Below are 20,146 nucleotides of genomic sequence, written 5' to 3' on the forward strand. Positions count from 1 at the left end.
AATTGCCAAAAAGTCTCAAAAAGTGATAAAGGTAAGAGAGATTAATACAATTTTAATGTTTTCACTATTATTAGTAACCATACAACTGATACAAGGCACAGCAAAATGATTAAAGAATGATAGATAATCAACGACCAAATGAACAAGGTGATATAAAGAGAAGAAATTCTAGATTCCCAAGAAAGGTTAGAAGTTTGAATTCTAGTGTAATTGAGAGAATCGTCTTTGGAACCTATGCGATATCCCATTCGAATTAACCAGATTAATCAATTAATAAGTTAATACTAGCAATTATAAAAAAAAATGACAAGCAGTAAATGCACAAACAGGCCAACAATGAACCAGAGAACTTTTATTACGAAAGAAAAGTGACCGTGATTCATACACAAAAACAATTAAAAAATGGTATGTAATTACAGTATTTATAACAAAATAACACCAAACTTTCTATTTTCTAGGGATTTTTTTTTTGGGTTCATCCAACAAGCATTCACCAGGCCCTTCCAAAAAACCTATCCTTACAACTGCAAATGACAACGCGTCTTTTAGCCGGAGGAAGTGTTGTTCACCTCTGTTTCGCTTGCTTTCCTTTCCTACCATCTTTTTTGTTCCAACTCAACACTACAATTTCATACATATTTATTGACACGATCGAAACCGTAGAGTGCCAAGCATCCAGCATCCGATTTCCAATAACTTCCCTGCATAATCAAATCGGAACATAAAATGTAAGTCAAACAAACAATCAAGTGTCTACATAACATGAACAATTTGTGTCTTCGTTGAATCAAACAATTAAGTGGCATAAATTAAACAATTCAGTAGTAAACTCATACCAACCACCAAACCCCCATATAAAATTAAGGTCAGCCAATAATCAAGTATAGAACAATTACACAACAAATCTTGCAAGCTAATTCGGAAAGCTTTATTTATAGAGAGAATTAATCATATGTAAAGGTTTTGTTGGGGCAGCCTTGGGTTTTTCATTACATGGTTTCGTTAAGCAATGAACGACCTACTAGTTAAACATAGTTCTTCTACAGTTCTATCTAAACACTACCATGCTTGTACCAAATGACTTGTTAACACATTTAGCCTTCCTCTCTCTCTATTGTCGGATTGAGTGCGTTTTCCAGACAAACAACGATATCGTTGTCCCATATCAACCTCGTCTCACCCTCCCCTGATTTGCACAATAATCAAATCATCTAATGATTCCTTAATATGGCAGGGTGTTATTGGTTCATTTCTGTAATGCTAAGCAAAGATAGCATAGCACAGCTTCCATCTTCCCTTTCCATACACTCACATTTGCTTAGAAGTTAAACCCCCATCACCAAATTGAAGCCACAATTTATAAACTCGAATTCCATGCTCCTATATGTCCCACCACCTAAAGCATCAACATCCAACTTCGAACTCAATAATCACTCCTCAACCTCAACCTTTAATTCTTTTTCATTCTCTTATGAACCTTATCAACTGATTCTAAGCTAAATACATAAGGGTATGCACGACGGAGCGGCTGAAGGACAGATAGGGATGCAATATTATATCTATCTAAAAACAAGCCAACTAAATTCTTAAAGTTGCATTTAGTTTATGAATTTATATTTCAACAACAATTAATTAACTGGATAACCTAACCGAATAACCAGAGAACAGTTGCAGAATTAATTAAAACAGCAAGAAAGAACAATACCTCTCCTGGGCTTGGCGGCAACCTTAACAGCTGCTGGTTTCTTAACAATTTCGGTTTCTTCTTCCGGGAACAAAACCCCATCGATCCCCTGAACCGAAATCCTCCCATCCGTATAAATATCAGGGTCGAACAAATAAGCAGATCCCTCGCCATGCCCGAATTTCACCGAACCATCAGCCTCCTGAGCCACTACCTTATGCGGCAGCCGCAGCGTGTCATATTTCACTTTCCCGAACCTCCTAACTGCATTGTACATACTCTCCTCCGTCTGATACTCGGGGATGATATGATAATATATGATTTGCTCTGGCGCCCCAGGCTCGCTTAACTGGTCCGTAGTAAGCTTTGACATGGCTTCGTCGTTGGGAGCCAATACTGTTATAACATATCCTTCTGAAACTAATCTCCCCATCTCCGTCGCTAAAGACGTCAAGTTTACTAGAATATCAGCCATTTCGTTGTACCCGCCGTAATGCAATAAAGTTTGGATGAAATCCTTGACCTGGCTCTCGCCGTCAATATGATGACGAGCTCCGCCGGGTCCAGGAGCTGGTGCCGGTGCCAGAGAAGGACCTGGAGCCATCGCGTCGTAGATTGGAAGTACTGGCGATGCTCCAACTGGCACCGGGGCTGGTTTCTTCAGCCTGTGGGTGCGAGGATCTACTTCCGGCGCACCCTCGGGTAATACAGCGGTGATTGACTGGAGATTACGTCTCTTGTTGAAATCTTCTATGACGGAACGGGGAACGAGAAGCTGGTGGATCCCGTGGATGACTCCGTCGGGTCGGATCACGTCGTCGGGTCGGATCAACTCGGCTGAGTCAACAGTTTTTCCGCCGGTGGATTTGGATGATAAGTGTACATGGTCGTTGCAAAGGGTGCTGTGTTTGACAGGTCCGGTTTTGGGATCGGGCCATTGTTGGGATCCGACCCGTTTGGGGATAATGTGAAACATGAGAAGGTTTTGCAGGGACTTGAGGTTTCCAGGTTGGAGCAAGAAGCGCTTGAACTCGGGGTCGAGTTGACGCTCCAAGGCTTCATTACGAGGAGCAAAAATGGTAATATTGTGCTTGCCAACGGCTTCTTCAAGTGTCTGGAGAAGTAAAGCTTTCTCAACGAGCTCAGCCAACTCAGTGTAATGCGAGTCGAGAAGTGCAACGAGGACTGAGTTGGAGTTAATCTGACCAGAAGCCGATAAACCAAAAGACTTCCCAGATGGGTTTTGACGCAATGCAGCTGTGGCGACTGAAACGTAGGAGAAGAGAAGGAAAAGGAAAATCTGGGAGGGAGAGACACCACAGATGGAAGAACCCATGGTGCTAAAGTAAACTCAGAAACACAAAAACCACAAGATGGGATATTTGAAGATTGTAATGGGTATTGAGATGCAAGAGGAGTTTGGTGACGGATTAATATTTTGGAGACGGATTAATATTTTGGAGACAGGCGCAGCAGAAAAGAAATGTGGAGTGTCAACGCTAACAATGGATATGAAGAAGAAGAAGACGCCAAGCCAAAGGAGAGAGCTTTTAGGTTAGTGATTGAGATTTGAGAGAGAAGGTGGAGTTAAAGAGACAGACTGGATGGGGGGGGGACCACACGGGGAAGAAGGCGACCTGTTCTGTCACTTGGTCATGACTTCGATTTGCTTGGCTCGGCTTCTTAGATCACACTTCAACACTTGACCCAACACTTAACTGTTACTTGACACTTGTTAAGACTCCACAAAGTAGCATGAGTGGGTTAGGTTCACACACAAAAATATTATTGAGGTAATTAAGAAAATATAGTTTTTTTATTATTTTTATTATTTTAAAAAAATTGAAAATATGTGCTTAGTTGTAAAACTGAAAAAATAATTTCTAAAAAAATCCAAATCATTTGCAAGTATTGGTAAATGTGGTTGAGACTCATGAATTTGAGATTGTAAGGTCAAGTTTGAATCCTATTACAATCATTCTTGATAAACAATCTATAAATTCTTATGTAAATCCCAATTGAATCTTAAGTATATTCTGACCCTAGACTAGAAAATACTCCTAACCTAAACTTTTAATAGCAAAAAAAAAATTCAAATCATTTTAACAATAACTTTTGACTTAATAATATTTGAAATCATTAAACTTTTGTAAAAAATTAATATGGTCCCTGATTTTTTTTATAATCAATGCAATCCTTAAATTATTTTATTTTAATAATTTTAAGTTTATATTTAATATATTATTTTTTAATTATTTATATTTATATTTTAATTTTAAATATTTTTTTTATTTTTTAAAAAAAAGTTAAATAAATTCTCAATTTTTATAAAAATAAATACACCATCGAATTTAGTAAAAAAATCAATTAATTTTATTTATTATATCATCATCCATCGTGTACTATCATAACAATATTATAAGGTGTCACATTAACATTATAGATTATCATGTAAGTTTGTGAACTATCATATAAACGTCGTAATAATTAACATTTGATTATGTTCTTCAAAAGATTAGGTTATTTTTTTTTCTTTGAATGTAAGGATCATATTTGGCGTGAAACAATTCACAGACTATATTAATTATTTTTCCTAGAGTTTGGGGACTCAATTATCATTAAATGTATTTTTATTTCAATGATATTTTGTGTACTCTTGCTTATAACAATATTTTTGTATATTTTTAAAATTTAATTATATGTATTAGCATTATATTTTTTATTATAAACTAAAATGGTTTTTGTATTATGTGATTTCTTATTAACTTTATTATTTTATAGTTGTATAATTCACATATTAAATTTATGTAATGAATTTTTTAATTTAATTATTTAATAATTATTGTTTATTTATATTTTAAAAAATTAAATATCAAGTATATTTTTATTATTTTATTAATTTTTTCATTTATATTAACCAAACATGTTTTCTTAAAATAAAATTGAAACAAAAAAATTTAGAACCAAACCAACCCTTACATTTTTCAGAAAAATGTTCTTGTTTGATTTGTAAGAACTTTTTGAAAAGTAATAATCATTTATTAATATTTTATTTTAAATAGTGGAAATATTGTTTTTTTATGTTGCATAGTTTTTATTTTTTAATCATATTTTCTCTATAATTAGATTTTTTGAATCTTTCGTTATAATTTTAATTGAACAATTAATTATTAAAAAAGTAAATTATTAATATTTTTATTTTATAATAATTTAATACTAATTGATGTTATGAATAATTAAATAATATTTTAATAATTAATATAGTTTTATTAATATTACATTTATGATTTTATTAAAGTTTCACCGATTAGATTTATATTTGATTTAGATGTTGATTAAGATTATTAAGACACATAATTCAAGAATATTTTTTGTTACATGAGTTTCATTTTTCGAGCAATTATCTCTATCAATAAGCATTAGAGACTGAAGTTAAAAGTTAATTTGAGCAAGTCGTTTACGTGAATAATTGAAATTATTTTATATTTTTATTTTGAATATTAATAAAACTTTATCGGTGTGTATTTTTTTATAATTTTTTACATAAAATTTTAAAACCATTGCGATTATTTTTTTGTTATCTTCGTATGATATAATGTCCTAAAGTTTTATGGTGAGGTTATGTTTGATAATAATGAGTTAGGAGTTAATGTTATTAATTTTATTTTTAATTTTATAAGATATTTCTCATCTTTAGAAAACATATGTTTTAGTAGTTTAAAAGTAATATTTATAATTTTATACTATTGTATTATTCTTAGATATTTATTATTATTATTATTATACTTTACTTGACAAACCGTTAATAAAAAAATAAAAAAGAACATATTTAACGCTTGAAAAGTCATAAAAAATATTTTAAAAACTATTAAATATATATAGATATAAAAATTATTTATATATAATTTTACAGAAGTAAATGTAAGTGCATGTGGTGGTGGGGTGGGTATTTCAGTTGGAAGCATTCGTTTATGAAAACAAATAATAGAAGGGGTGGGGAGAAAACAGGATGCATGTGAATGAGCAGGCTCCCGTCCCGACAGAAGCCGAGGTTTTGCAAAAGCTGGCTTCAACTTAAGGCTAAGCCGAAGCTGTCGGTGTCCCAAAAAATAATGCTCCCGCCTTTGTTTTAACGCTAAGCCCCTCCATGAATGATAAATGATGCTCAAGCCTTGTCCACCGTTCGATTCTTCCTACTTTCACCTTCCCCCTTTTTCACTTTCCTTTTAAACACTACAAAACATAATCATATATTTACAAATTACTCTTTCTACTTTTATTTCTGTAAACGCAGTCCACTTACTCTAAAACCTCATTTAATTGCACCTAAAAGTCCAAGTTTGAATTTTTTTACCAAATAAGTTTTAATCATCTTTTTTAAATTTGATAATTAATGTTCAAATAAACACGTTTAATTCATAGCTTTTATTTTAAAAATTATTTATTGTGATTTTTAAAATAAAGCCTTATTTTATTATTGATTTAAATTAAAAAATTTTGAATTTTAAATATAATTAGATAAATTTATTTTATATGAAAGTTAAAATTTAATTCTAATTATTAATGTAAGTACTCATTATGTCCGGTCCAACCCATTTAAACACACCAAAACTAAATTGATTAATCAGCCTATTTAATCACTCATTCTAATTATTTATATAAGTACTCATTTGTATACGAGTATGAGTATGATTTCCTCCGTTTGAGTCATGTTTAAGTATTGGTGGTGACATAAGGTCTTATAAATAGTGACATGATCCATAAATATTTTTTAAGGTGAACATATATATGTTTATAATATTTTTTTTTGAATGGGTAAGAATAAATAAAATTTTAAGATAGACAACATCAATAAAATAAGTGACTTGTTGAAGAAAATTTAGATTTTAGGGTGAACATAATAAAAATTTAGGGTTGACATCATCAATAAAATAAACGATTAATCAAAGAAAATTCGAATTTTGAAGTGGGCACCGGGCCACCCTCATCCCTCAATGGATCTCCACTGGTTACCTTTGATCGATTGAAAGTATCTCTAAAAAGTTAAAAATATTAGATAAAAAATAATAAAAATAAAAAAATGTTAAATTTTAAAAGTAATAAAATAAAACAAATAATAAAAAAATAAAATAAAACAAATAATAAAAAAACATACTAAAATTAAAAAGGAAAAAATGAATAACTAAAAATTTAAAAGATCAAATTGAAATAAATTGAAATTGATGGATTAAATTGGTACTAAAAATGAGATGCAAGAGAAAAATAAAAAGTTAGGGGACCAGTTTGCAAAATATAAGAAATGTAAACAGAGATTAAATTGAATAAATTAAAAATTCAGAGACAAAATTGAAACATATGACCAAAACGAATTACACATCAAAATGACAGGGACTGGAGAAAGAATTTAAAAATCCTCTAATTACACCATGGTCCTCGGTATATAAATACCCAAAACCCTCATTTCCATTTCATTTTACACCTTTCCCTCAAATATCTTCTCCCTCAGCCTCACCGAATTCTCTCAACTCCCCTAATAGGCCGAAATCTGGCCACCTTCCGATGACCTCCCCACCGGGCCGACCGCCGCCTCCGACGGCCGAAAAAATAAAACTCCCCCAAATATTCTCCTCAACGCCCTAAAGTTAACCCCGACCCTCGATTTCCTAACTCAAACCTCAAACGACGTATATCTAAAGAAAACCGTTCGGTTTTATTACCTTGGTTCGATAGTGACTCTTTGTTTTCCGACGAGCTTTCACGATACCAGGCCTTCGACTTCGATTTCTCGGTTTTTATTTTTATGGTTGTTGATTGGTGATGCTTTACTTCTTGTTGTGTTTTGGTTGCCTTCTTAGTACTAGTTACATGTATTTATAGTCTCTAGGATTGCTATTTTTAGTTCGATTTTTTGTCTCCTATTTGAATTAAAATACATCATTGGTGGTTTTTTGTTTTGGTTGGACTCTGTTGTGCATCGAAAAACTCAGAGATATGGCATGTAGTCGCTAAAATGAGGACTCTTTCCAAGAGTCCTCCCTCTACCCGACAGCTTGCTGAGGGAGATGCAAAGTTGATGAAACAAAGGAAAAAGTTAGGGTTTGAAAACCCTAACTACTTTGGGTTACATCTTGGGTCGGTTCGGGTTGCTCCAAGATCCGGGTCTACAAGGGTTCTGGGTTGCTGGGTCTGTTGGTATTGGATCACCATTTCTAATGGCTTTGGCTTTAGGCCTAACATTACTTGTAATATTGGACCTGATATAAAAAACATATAATAAATATAAATATATGCTCCATAATATATAATAGAAACATAAATATAATATATATAACTATACAATGTAGATATATATCATAAATATGTAACATATAATGTGTATATACAATATGATATAAATCACATATTATGCAATATAAATATGTTATGAACATAATAATATCACATAAAGTGGGACGAAATGGTATGTCTACTGTAACATCCTGAAATCAGGGTTAGTGACAAAAATGAGAATTTTTAAAATTTGGGGAACAATTTAGAAAAATTAAAAATTCAAGGATTTAAAAAGGATTATTTCACTATTGGATGAAAGGGGTAAATATGAAAGGATTATAAGGGCATTATGGTAATTTTAGCTTAAAAGATATTTTCCCCCTTTTATAAGAATGAAACACGTAGGTTTGGAGAGTTATCTGGAACTCTTCTTTTTCTTCTTTCTTTCTTCTTCCCGTGTGTTCATGCTCAAGCCTCAAAGGTGAGTTTTAATTTTGATGGTTAATTCTTGAATATTTGAGTTGTGTTTTATTCTTTGAGTGTTATATAAGCTTAAAGAAAACTTATATAAGCTTAAAACACCAAGAGGAAAGAATTAGAAAGGAATTTCTATTAAGAGTTTAGAAATGAACTTTTGTTAAAGAAAGGTTTTTGAAGTTCTAAGGATGGATTTGACTTGTCAATGGGTTAATTGAGAAGTTAAAGGTGATAGAATTGAATTTAGAACACATGGAAAAGTTGATGAAATTCTTTAATTCAAGAATTATTATGAATTATGAGAGATGGTAAAGTGTTATAGTGTTATAAGAAGGTTTACATAGGTATAGATAAGTTTTAAGGTATAAGGAGGGATTAATAAGTAGAATTGGAGAGATTTTTGTGCTAAAATGACATTTCTGGGCTATGTGCATCGATGCATCAAGGTTATTTCCCAAAATTGTTCAGTGTGTATCGATGCACAGGAAGTGCATCGATGCACCCATTAAAAAAAGGAAACATCGAATGCAATTAGTGAATCGATGCATAAGGAGTGCATCGATGCACCCCCTTATAATGAAAACATCGAATGTAATTTGTGTATCGATGCATGGGTAGTGCATCAATGCACATGTTAAGGGATGCATCGATACACTATAGAATGTACCGAGGCACTTCAATGGGAAATGGAATAAATCTTTCTTTCAGTCAAAGAAATTATAGATTATAATATATCAATGAGATACTGATAGTATACATATATGATTGTGTAGACATCGATCGAAAGCAAAGTTCGGATAGGCCGACAGAGTAAGATACGCAAAGAAAACAAGAGCTTAAGAGTGTTCATTGAGACCAGGTGAGTACATGATAGTAAGTGTACATTATGTTAAGGAATTAAGAATTGCGATGAGTCCAATTCCGATATTATATGATATAAGTACTAAAGCATAAACATGTAGTGATATGGTGTTAGATGTATGTATATGAGTAAATGCATATGTTTAATTGTTGAATGCATTTTTATGTGTGAACTATGTAAATGCCTGTAATATGATAATAGGTCATGTGATCATGAGATAAATGATAAAATATATATGAAAATAATAAGACATAAGATTACATGCATATGTAATATAAGTTAAAAAAATAAGAAATAATATGTTATATGCATATGAGAAAAAGGTATATGTGATGTGACCAGGTGTGAAAAGAATTAATAATGTGAATTTCATGGAAAAATACTACGTGAAAGTAAACTACGTGACTATGTGATCATATGAAATGTGATAAAGAGCTATGTGAAAGAACTATGTGATATGAATATATGAATGTGTAATGAGGTAAAAGATAATGCCCATGTCATGTGTTATGAGAGCTATAGGTATAGTTGGCATGCCAAGAGTCGAGGGTCTACGCGGTCCTTCGGGACATAGTGGTCTATCGGGACATATGTGTTATATGTGGTCCTTCGGGACATCTACGTGGTCCTTCGGAATAAATTTTACGCGCCCCTAGTGGGATTTATACAAGCTGTGGTGACAGCATTGTGCACAACCTCTATGTACTCACATACCTTAAGTTCTCAATAGTGTGCATGGGCTTTGAAAAGAAACATAATTTGATATAATGATATGTGTGTTTCTCGTGAAATAGTATATATGATATGTGATATGTATAAGTAATAAGTTAGGATCACATGATAGTAATGGTAACAAGTGCATATGTGTAATGGTGATATGAGATGTTATATGGTTATGTATGATATGATCATAGTAATTATTCATGTATTGTTGTGTGTTGAAGTTATATTATATGTTTATGTTCAATATATGCTCATATAATGGAATGGAATTAATGACAAGGAAATAAGTAAGGATAAACATGTTAGTGATGAGTTCAATAGGTGTATAAGTACAATGTGTATTACATAAGATCTTCATGCAATTTTAGTTTACTTTATATATTTACATGTCTCACTAAGTCTATGACTTAGTGTGTAAGTGTCTTACACGTAGGTGTGGATAAGTCAGAAGATCAAGCTTCGGATCCGTAAAGCAACATATCTTTGCGCAAAGTTCAAATCAGAAATATTTTGTAAAGTATGTCTTGTCATATAATTTAGTATATTGGCATGTAACTAAGTTATTATATATATGAACGCTCTGATAGAGTCCGTGAAGGTTTTAAACAGGTTTATGTAAAAAAATTACTTTATAGAATAGAACTTTTAAATTTTTTATGGTTTTTATAAAAGTATACGCATTGACTGGTCAATGTGACATCTCAAACTCGTATCCGGGTCGGGTACGGGTTGGGGGTGTTACATTTAATGGTATCAGAGGTAAGGTTTAGTCGATTCTAGGCTTAAACCGAAGTTAAAAGTATTTTGAAAAGGTGTACATGCCAATAAAAAGTGAAAGTTTCTGATCTGATAGAGTCCTGAGTATGTTGTCTTCTAATAGAGTTATATTGTTATGTATTAGATGTCTGATCGTGAGAGTCCTCGTAGTGAAAGGAGAAGTAATAGACCTGAGGGTAGTAGCAATTCACCAGCCCTGGCTAGGCATGGCATGGTGAAGAGCGAACACCTCCAGAAGTACCAGTGAGAGATCGAGGGTTATTTTTCGGGATGTTAAATATTGTTTTGTCACGTTTTCAACCCTCTGCGCCCTCAGTTCCTCGAATGAATATAGCTAAAGAATTGAAAGGTTTAGGAGCACCTGAGTTTAAGGGTGAAGCTGAGGAAGATCCGATTGCTGCGGATCTTTGGTTGAACGATGTTAAGATTATGTTGGATGGGCTCCACTGTTCTGATATGGAGAAATTAGATGTAATAGTTTCTTTGTTAAGGGGACAAGCTAGAATATGGTGGACTAATGTCACCATGAGATTAAGAAGTGATTAAGTGACTTGGTTATTCTTCTTGGAAGAATTCAGTTGTAAGTATATTGGAGACCAATATATTAGACAAACGAAACAAGAATTTCTGAATTTGAAGCAAGGGAATTATACAGTGTATGAATACGAATGTGAGTTTAATAAGTTAAGTCATTTTGCTGCTGAGCTTATTCCGACTGAGAATGACGTATGTGACTGGTTTGTGGAGGGTTTGCGCCCTAGGCTAAGAGTGTTGCTGATAGCCTTGAATTTTTCATAGTTTCAAGAAGTGGTTAATCGAGCTAAAGCTCTAGAGAGAACTCAAAATAAAAGATTTAAAGAACAGAAAGTTCAGAGGTCCAAAAGAATGGGTGCTTCGTCGAGCTCCTCTCCATCTAAGAAAAATAGGGAATGGGATTCTCCAACTCATGATATGTTGGAATCAGATGTTTTTATTGATAAAAGATCAAATCTCAATCAAGTAAGGCAATGTTCATATTGTGGAAAGAATCATACAGGGGTATGTAGAGTAATCTCCGGAGCTTGTTTTAGATGTGGGGATGTTGGACATTTTATTCGAGATTGTCGACTTATGACTGAGGAGACGATGCAAAGAGAAAGATCTACTACAGTACCTCAACGAAATAGAGGTAGAGGTTATAGAAGGAATCAATCTGAGTCATTCACTCAACATGATATGCAATCACCTGCCCAAGTTTATAATTTAAGGACTGATGAAGATTTTGATGACCCAGAGATTTTGGCAAGTAAATTTCGATATCGTGGTATAATAGTTTGGTTTTAATAGATTTGAGCAGAAGAAAGAACTAATGAATTATTAAGAATTAATGGTATATGGTTTCCAAGTAAATAAGTTGTATGAAGGTTGTTTATAGAATGAGTAAGAAATATATATATATATATATATATATATATATATTGAGTATTGAAGGAGAACTGTATAAGAGAATAAGGTTAATAGTAAGGGTAAGATAAGAATTGTTGAGTATTATAAAGGATTGTTTCATTTCAACGTAAAGTGAAAATTCGAGGACGAATTTTCTTTAAAGTATGGGAGATTTGTAACATCTTGAAATCAGGGTTAGTGATAAAAATTAGAATTTTTAAAATTTGGGAATCAATTTAAGAAAATTAATAATTCAAGGATTTAAATAGGATTATTTCAGTATTGGATGAAAGGGGTAAATATGAAAGGATTATAAGGGCATTATGGTAATTTTATCTTAAAAGATATTCCCCCTTTTATAAGAATGAAACACGTGGGTTTGGAGAGTTATCTTGAACTCTTCTTTTTCTTCTTGCTTTCTTCTTCCCATGTGTTCATGCTCAAGCCTCAAAGGTGAGTTTTAATTTTGTTAGTTAATTCTTGAATATTTGATTTGTGTTTTATTCTTTGAGGTTATATAAGCTTAAAGAAAGCTTATATAAGCTTAAAGAAAGCTTATATAATCTTAAAACACCAAGAGGAAAAATTAGAAAGGAATTTCTATTAAGAGTTTAGAAATGAACTTTTGTTATAGAAAGGTTTTTGAAGTTCTAAGGATGGATTTGACTTGTCAATGGGTTAATTGAGAAGTTAAAGGTGATAGAATTGAATTTAGAACGCATGGAAAAGTTGATGAAATTCTTTAATTCAGGAATTGTGGTGAATTATGAGAGATGATAAAGTGTTATAGTGCTATAAGAAGGTTTACATAGGTATAGATAAGTTTTAAGGTATAATGAGGGATTAATAAGTAGAGTTAGAGAGATTATGTTGGATGGGCTCCACTTTTCTGATATGGAGAAATTAGATGGAATAGTTTATTTGTTAAGGGGACAAGCTAGAATATGGTGGACTAATGTCACCATGAGATTAAGAAGTGATTAAGTGACTTGGTTATTCTTCTTGGAATAATTCAATCGTAAGTATATTTCTGACCAATATATTAGACAGACGAAGCAAGAATTTCTGAATTTGAAGCAAGGGAATTATACAGTGTATGAATACGAATGTGAGTTTAATAAGTTAAGTCATTTTGCTACTGAGCTTATTCCGACTGAGTAGGATGTATGTGATTGGTTTGTGGAGGGTTTGTGCCCTAGGCTAAGAGAGTTACTGATAGCCTTGAATTTTTCATCATTTCAAGAAGTGGTTAATCGAGCTAAAGCTCTAGAGAGAGCTCGGAATGAAAGATTTAAAGAACAGAAAGTTCAGAAGTCCAAAAGAATGGGAGCTTCATCGAGATCCTCTCCATCCAAGAAAAATAAGGAATGGGATTCTCCAACTCATGATATATTGGAATCAGATGTTTTTATTGATAGAAGATCAAATCTCAATCAAGTCAGGCAATGTTCATATTGTGGAAAGAATCATATAGGGGTATGTAGAGTAATCTCCGGAGCTTGTTTTAGATGTGAGGATGTTGGACATTTTATTCGAGATTGTCCACTTATGACTGAGGAGACGATGCAAAGAGAAAGATCTACTACAGTACCTCAACGAAATAGTGGTAGAGGTCCTAGAAGGAATCAATCTGAGTCATTCACTCAACATGATATGCAACCACCTGCCCAAGTTTATAATTTAAGGACTGATGAAGATTTTGATGACCCAGAGATTTTGGGAGGTAAATTTTGATATCGTGGTAAATAGTTCGGTTTTAATAGATTTGAGCAGAATCAAGAAATAATGAATTGTTAAGAATTAATAGAATATGGTTTCCAAGTAAATAAGTTGTATGAAGGTTGTTTATAGAATGAGTAAGATATATATATATATATATATATATTGAGTATTGAAGGAGAATTGTATAAGAGAATAAGGTTAATAGTAAGGGTAAGATAAGAATTGTTGAGAATTATAAAGGATTGTTTTATTTCAATGTAAAGTGAAAATTCGAGGACGAATTTTCTTTAAAGGAGGGGAGATTTGTAATATCCTCAAATCAGGATTAGTGACAAAAATGAGATTTTTAAAATTTTGGGATCAATTTAGGAAAATTAAAAATTCAAGGATTTAAATAGGATTATTTCAGTATTGGATGAAAGGGGTAAATTTGAAAGGATTATAAGGGCAATATGGTAATTTTAGCTTAAAAGATATTTTCTCCCTTTTATAAGAATGAAACACGTGGGTTTGGAGAGTTATTTGAAACTCTTGTTTTTCTTCTTTCTTTCTTCTTCCCGTGTGTTCATGCTCAAGCCTCAAAGGTGAGCTTTAATTTTGATGGTTAATTCTTGAATATTTGAGTTGTGTTTTTTTTCTTTGAGTGTTATATAAGCTTAAAGAAAGCTTATATAAGCTTAAAACACCAAGAGGAAAGAATTAGAAAGGAATTTATATTAAGAGTTTAGAAATGAACTTTTGTTATAGAAGGGTTTTTGAAGTTCTAAGGATGGATTTGACTTGTCAACGGGTTAATTGAGAAGTTAAAGGTGATATAATTGAATTTAGAACACATGGAAAATTTGATGAAATTCTTTAATTCAAGAATTGTGGTGAATTATGAGAGATGATAAAGTGTTATAAGAAGGTTTACATAGGTATAAATATGTTTTAAGGTATAAGGAGAGATTAATAAATAGAATTGGAGATATTTCGTGCTAAAATGACATTTCTGGGCTATGTGCATTGATGCACATTCAACGTGTATCGATGCATCAAGGGTATCCCGAAATTGTTCAGTGTTTATCGATGCACAGGAAGTGCATCAATGCACCCATTAAAAAAAGGAAACATCGAATGCAATTAGTGCATCGATGCATAAGGAGTGCATCGATGCACCCCCCTTATAATGAAAACATCGAAGGTGATTTGTGTATCGATGCATGGGTAGTGCATCAATTCACATGTTAAGGGATGCATCGATACACTATAGAATGTACCGATGCACTTCAATGGGAAAAGGAATAAATCTTTCTTTCAGTCTAAGAAATTATAGATTATAATATATCAATGGGATACTGATAGTATACATATATGATTGTGTAGACATCGATCGAAAGCAAAGTTCGGATAGGCCAACAGAGTAAGATATGCAAAGAAAACAAGAGCTTAAGAGTGTTCATTGAGACCAGGTGAGTACATGATAGTAAGTGTACATTATGTTAAGGAATTAAGAATTACGATGAGTCCAATTCCGATATTATATAATATAAGTACTAAAGCATAAACATGTAGTGATATGGTGTTAGATGCATGTTATATGAGTAAATGCATATGTTTAATTGTTGAATGCATTTTTATGTGTGAACTATGTAAATGTCTATATTTATGATAATAGGTCATGTGATCATGAGATATATGATAAAATATATATGAAAATAATAAGACATAGATTACATGCATTTGTAATATAAGTTAAAAGATAAGAAATAATATTTTATATGCATATGAGAAAAAGGTATATGTGATGTGACCAGGTGTGAAAAGGATGAATAATGTGAATTTCATGGAAAAAATACTACGTGAAAGTAAACTACGTGACTATGTGATCATATGAAATGTGATAAAGAGCTATGTGAAAGAACTATGTGATATGAATATGTGAATGTGTAATGAGGTAAAAGATAATGCCCATGTCATGTGCTATTAGAGCTATATGTATAGTTGGCATGCCAAGAGCCGAGAGTCTACGCGGTCCTTCGGGACATAGTGGTCCTTCGGGACATAGTGGTCCTTCGGGACATATGTGTTATATGTAGTCCTTCGGGACATCAACGTGGTCCTTCGGAACAAATTTTACGTGCCCCTAGTGGGCTTTATACGAGCTGTTGTGACAACATTGTGCACAACCTCTATGTACTGACATACCTTAAGTTCTTAATAGTGTGCATGGGCTTTGAAAAGAAACATAATTTGATATAATGATATGTGTGTTTCTCGTGAAATAGTATATGTGATATGTGATATGTATAAGTAATAAGTTAGGATCACATGATAGTAATGGTAACAAGTGCATATGTGTAATGGTGATATGAGATGTTATATGGTTATGTATGATATGATCATAGTAATTATTCATGTATTGTTGTGTGTTGAAGTTATATTATATGTTTATGTTCAATATATGCTCATATAATGGAATGGAATTAATGACAAGGAAATAAGTAAGGATAAACATGTTAGTGATGAGTTCAATAGGTGTATAAGTACAATGTGTATTACATAAGATCTTCATGAAATTTTAGTTTACTTTATATATTTACATGTCTCACTAAGTCTATGACTTAGCGTGTAAGTGTCTTACATGTAGGTGTGGATAAGTCAGAAGATCAAGCTTCAGATCCGTAAAGCAGCATATCTCTGCGCAAAGTTCAAATCAGAAATATTTTGTAAAGTATGTCGTGTCATATAATTTAGTATATTGGCATGTAACTAAGTTATTATATATATGAACGCTCTGATAGAGTCCGTGAAGGTTTTAAATAGGTTTATGTAAAAGAATTACTTTATAGAATAGAACTTTTAAATTTTCTATGGTTTTTATAAAAGTATACGCTTTGACTGGTCAATGTGACATCTCATACTCATATCCGGGTCGGGTACGGGTTGGGGGTGTTACATTTAATGGTATCAGAGGTAAGGTTTAGCCGATTCTAGGCTTAAACCGAAGTTAAAAGTATTTTGAAAAGGTATACATGCCAATAAAAAGTGAAAGTTTCTGATATGATAGAGTCATGAGTATGCTGTCTTCTAATAAAGTTATATTGTTATGTATTAGATGTCTGATCGTGAGAGTCCTCGTACAAAAAGGAAAAGTAATAGACCTGAGGGTAGTAGCAATTCACCAGCCCTGGCTAGGCATGGCATGGTGAAGAGCGAACACCTCCAGAAGTACCAGTGAGAGATCGAGGGCTATTTCTCGGGATGTTAAATATTGTTTTGTCACATTTTCAACCCTATGCGCCCTCAGTTCCTCGAATGAATATAGATAAAGAATTGAAAAGTTTAGGAGCACCTGAGTTTAAGGGTGAAGCTGAGGAAGATCCGATTGCTGCGGATCTTTGGTTGAACGATGTTAAGAGTATGTTGGATGGGCTCCACTGTTCTGATGTGGAGAAATTAGATGGAATAGTTTCTTTGTTAAGGGGACAAGCTAGAATATGGTGGACTAATGTCACCATGAGATTAAGAAGTGATTAAGTGACTTGGTTATTCTTCTTGGAAGAATTCAGTTGTAAGTATATTGGAGACCAATATATTAGACAAACGAAACAAGAATTTCTGAATTTGAAGCAAGGGAATCATACAGTGTATGAATACGAATGTGAGTTTAATCAGTTAAGTCGTTTTGCTGCTGAGCTTATTCCGACTGAGAAGGATGTATGTGACTGGTTTGTGGAGGGTTTGCGCCCTAGGCTAAGAGTGTTGTTGATAGCCTTGAATTTGCCATCGTTTCAAGAAGTGGTTAATCGAGCTAAAGCTCTAGAGAGAGCTCAGAATGAAAGATTTAAAGAACAGAAAGTTCAGAAGTCGAAAAGAATGGGTGCTTCGTCGAGCTCCTCTCCATCTAAGAAAAATAGGGAATGTGATTCTCCAACTCATGATATGTTGGAATCAGATTTTTTTATTGATAGAAGATCAAATCTCAATCAAGTCAGGCAATATTCATATTGTGGAAAGAATCGTACAGGGGTATGTAGAGTAATCTCCATATCTTTTTTAGATGTGGGGATGTTGGACATTTTATTCGAGATTTTCGACTTATGACTGAGGAGACGATGCAAAGAGAAAGGTGTACTACAGTACCTCAACGAAATAGAGGTAGAGGTTATAAAAGGAATCAATCTGAGTCATTCACTCAACATGATATGCAACGACCTGCCCAAGTTTATAATTTAATGACTGATGAAGATTTTGATGACCCAGAGATTTTGGCGGGTAAATTTCGATATTGTGGTATAATAGTTTGGTTTTAATAGATTTGAGCAGAAACAAGAAATAATGAATTATTAAGAATTAATAGTATATGGTTTCCAAGTAAATAAGTTGTATGAAGGTTGTTTATAGAATGAGTAAGAAAGATATATATATATATATATATTGAGTATTGAAGGATAACTGTATAAGAGAATAAGGTTAATAGTAAGGGTAAGATAAGAATTGTTGAGTATTATAAAGGATTGTTTCATTTCAAGGTAAAGTGAAAATTCGAGGACGAATTTTCTTTAAAGTAGGGGAGATTTGTAACATATTGAAATTAGGGTTAGTGATAAAAATTAGAATTTTTGAAATTTGGGGATCAATTTAGGAAAATTAATAATTCAAGGATTTAAATACGATTATTTCAGTATTGGATGAAAGGGGTAAATATGAAAGGATTATAACGGCATTATGGTAATTTTAGCTTAAAAGATATTCCCCCTTTTATAAGAATGAAACACGTGGGTTTGGAGAGTTATCTGGAACTCTTCTTTTTCTTCTTGCTTTCTTCTTCCCGTGTGTTCATGCTTAAGCCTCAAAGGTGAGTTTTAATTTTGTTGGTTATTTCTTGAATATTTGAGTTGTGTTTTATTCTTTGAGTGTTATATAAGCTTAAAGAAAGCTTATATAAGCATAAAGAAAGATTATATAAGTTTAAAGAAAGCTTATATAAGCTTAAAACACCAAGAGGAAAGAATTAGAAAGGAATTTCTATTAAGAGTTTAGAAATGAATTTTGTTATAGAAAGGTTTTTGAAGTTCTAAGGATGGATTTGACTTGTTAATGGGTTAATTGAGAAGTTAAAGGTGATAGAATTGAATTTAGAACGCATGGAAAAGTTGATGAAATTCTTTAATTTAGGAATTGTGGTGAATTATGAGAGATTGTAAAGTGTTATAGTGTTATAAGAAGGTTTACATAGGTATAGATAAGTTTTAAGGTATAAAGAGGGATTAATAAGTAGAGTTGGAGAGATTATGTTGGATGGGCTCCACTGTTCTGATGTGGAGAAATTAGATGGAATAGTTTCTTTTTTAAGGGGACAAGCTAGAATATGGTGGACTAATGTCACCATGAGATTAAGAAGTGATTAAGTGACTTGGTTATTCTTCTTGGAATAATTCTATCGTAATTATATTGCTGACCAATATATTAGACAGACGAAGCATGAATTTCTGAATTTGAAGCAAGGGAATTATACAGTGTATGAATACGAATGTGAGTTGAATAAGTAAAGTCATTTTGCTGCTGAGCTTATTCCGACTGAGAAGGATGTATATGACTGGTTTGTGGAGAGTTTGCGCCCTAGGCTAAGAGAGTTACTGATAGCCTTGAATTTGTCATCGTTTTAAGATGTGGTTAATCGAGCTAAAGCTCTAGAGAGAGCTCAGAATGAAAGATTAAAGAATAGAAAGTTCAGAAGTCCAAAAGAATGGGTGCTTCGTCGAGCTCCTCTCCATCCAAGAAAAATAAGGAATATGATTCTCCAACTCATGATATGTTGGAATCAGATGTTTTTATTGATATAAGATCAAATCTCAATCAAGTCAGGCAATGTTCATATTGTGGAAAGAATCATATAGGGGTATGTAGAGTAATCTCCAGAGCTTGTTTTAGATGTGGGGATGTTGGACATTTTATTCGAGATTGTCCACTTATGACTGAGGAGTCGATGCAAAGAGAAAGATCTACTACAGTACCTCAGTGAAATAGAGGTAGAGGTCATAGAAGGAATCAATCTGAGTCATTCACTCAACATGATATGCAACCACCTGCCCAAGTTTATAATTTAAGGACTGATGAAGATTTTGATGACCCAGAGATATTGGGAGGTAAATTTCGATATCGTAGTAAAATAGTTTGGTTTTAATAGATTCGACCAGAAGCAAAAAATAATGAATTGTTCA

General features: G+C 32.8%; 1 protein-coding gene across 1 annotated transcript; it reads right to left on the reverse strand.

Moving 5' to 3' along the window:
* Positions 1 to 393: 393 nt before the first annotated feature.
* On the reverse strand, positions 394 to 3,199 carry LOC120202018 (fasciclin-like arabinogalactan protein 15). The gene is made up of 2 exons (XM_039202504.1): positions 1,706 to 3,199; positions 394 to 701 (listed from the first exon to the last, which is right to left on the reverse strand). Exons 1-2 carry the CDS (start codon positions 3,018 to 3,020, stop codon positions 640 to 642), a joined length of 1,377 nt encoding a protein of 458 aa, XP_039058435.1. The 5' UTR covers positions 3,021 to 3,199; the 3' UTR covers positions 394 to 639.
* Between the last annotated feature and the right edge of the window lie 16,947 nt (positions 3,200 to 20,146).

The sequence above is a fragment of the Hibiscus syriacus genome, unplaced genomic scaffold (genome assembly GCF_006381635.1).
Source record: "Hibiscus syriacus cultivar Baekdansim isolate YM2019G1 unplaced genomic scaffold, ASM638163v2 tig00008145_pilon, whole genome shotgun sequence".
Lineage (NCBI taxonomy): Eukaryota > Viridiplantae > Streptophyta > Magnoliopsida > Malvales > Malvaceae > Hibiscus > Hibiscus syriacus.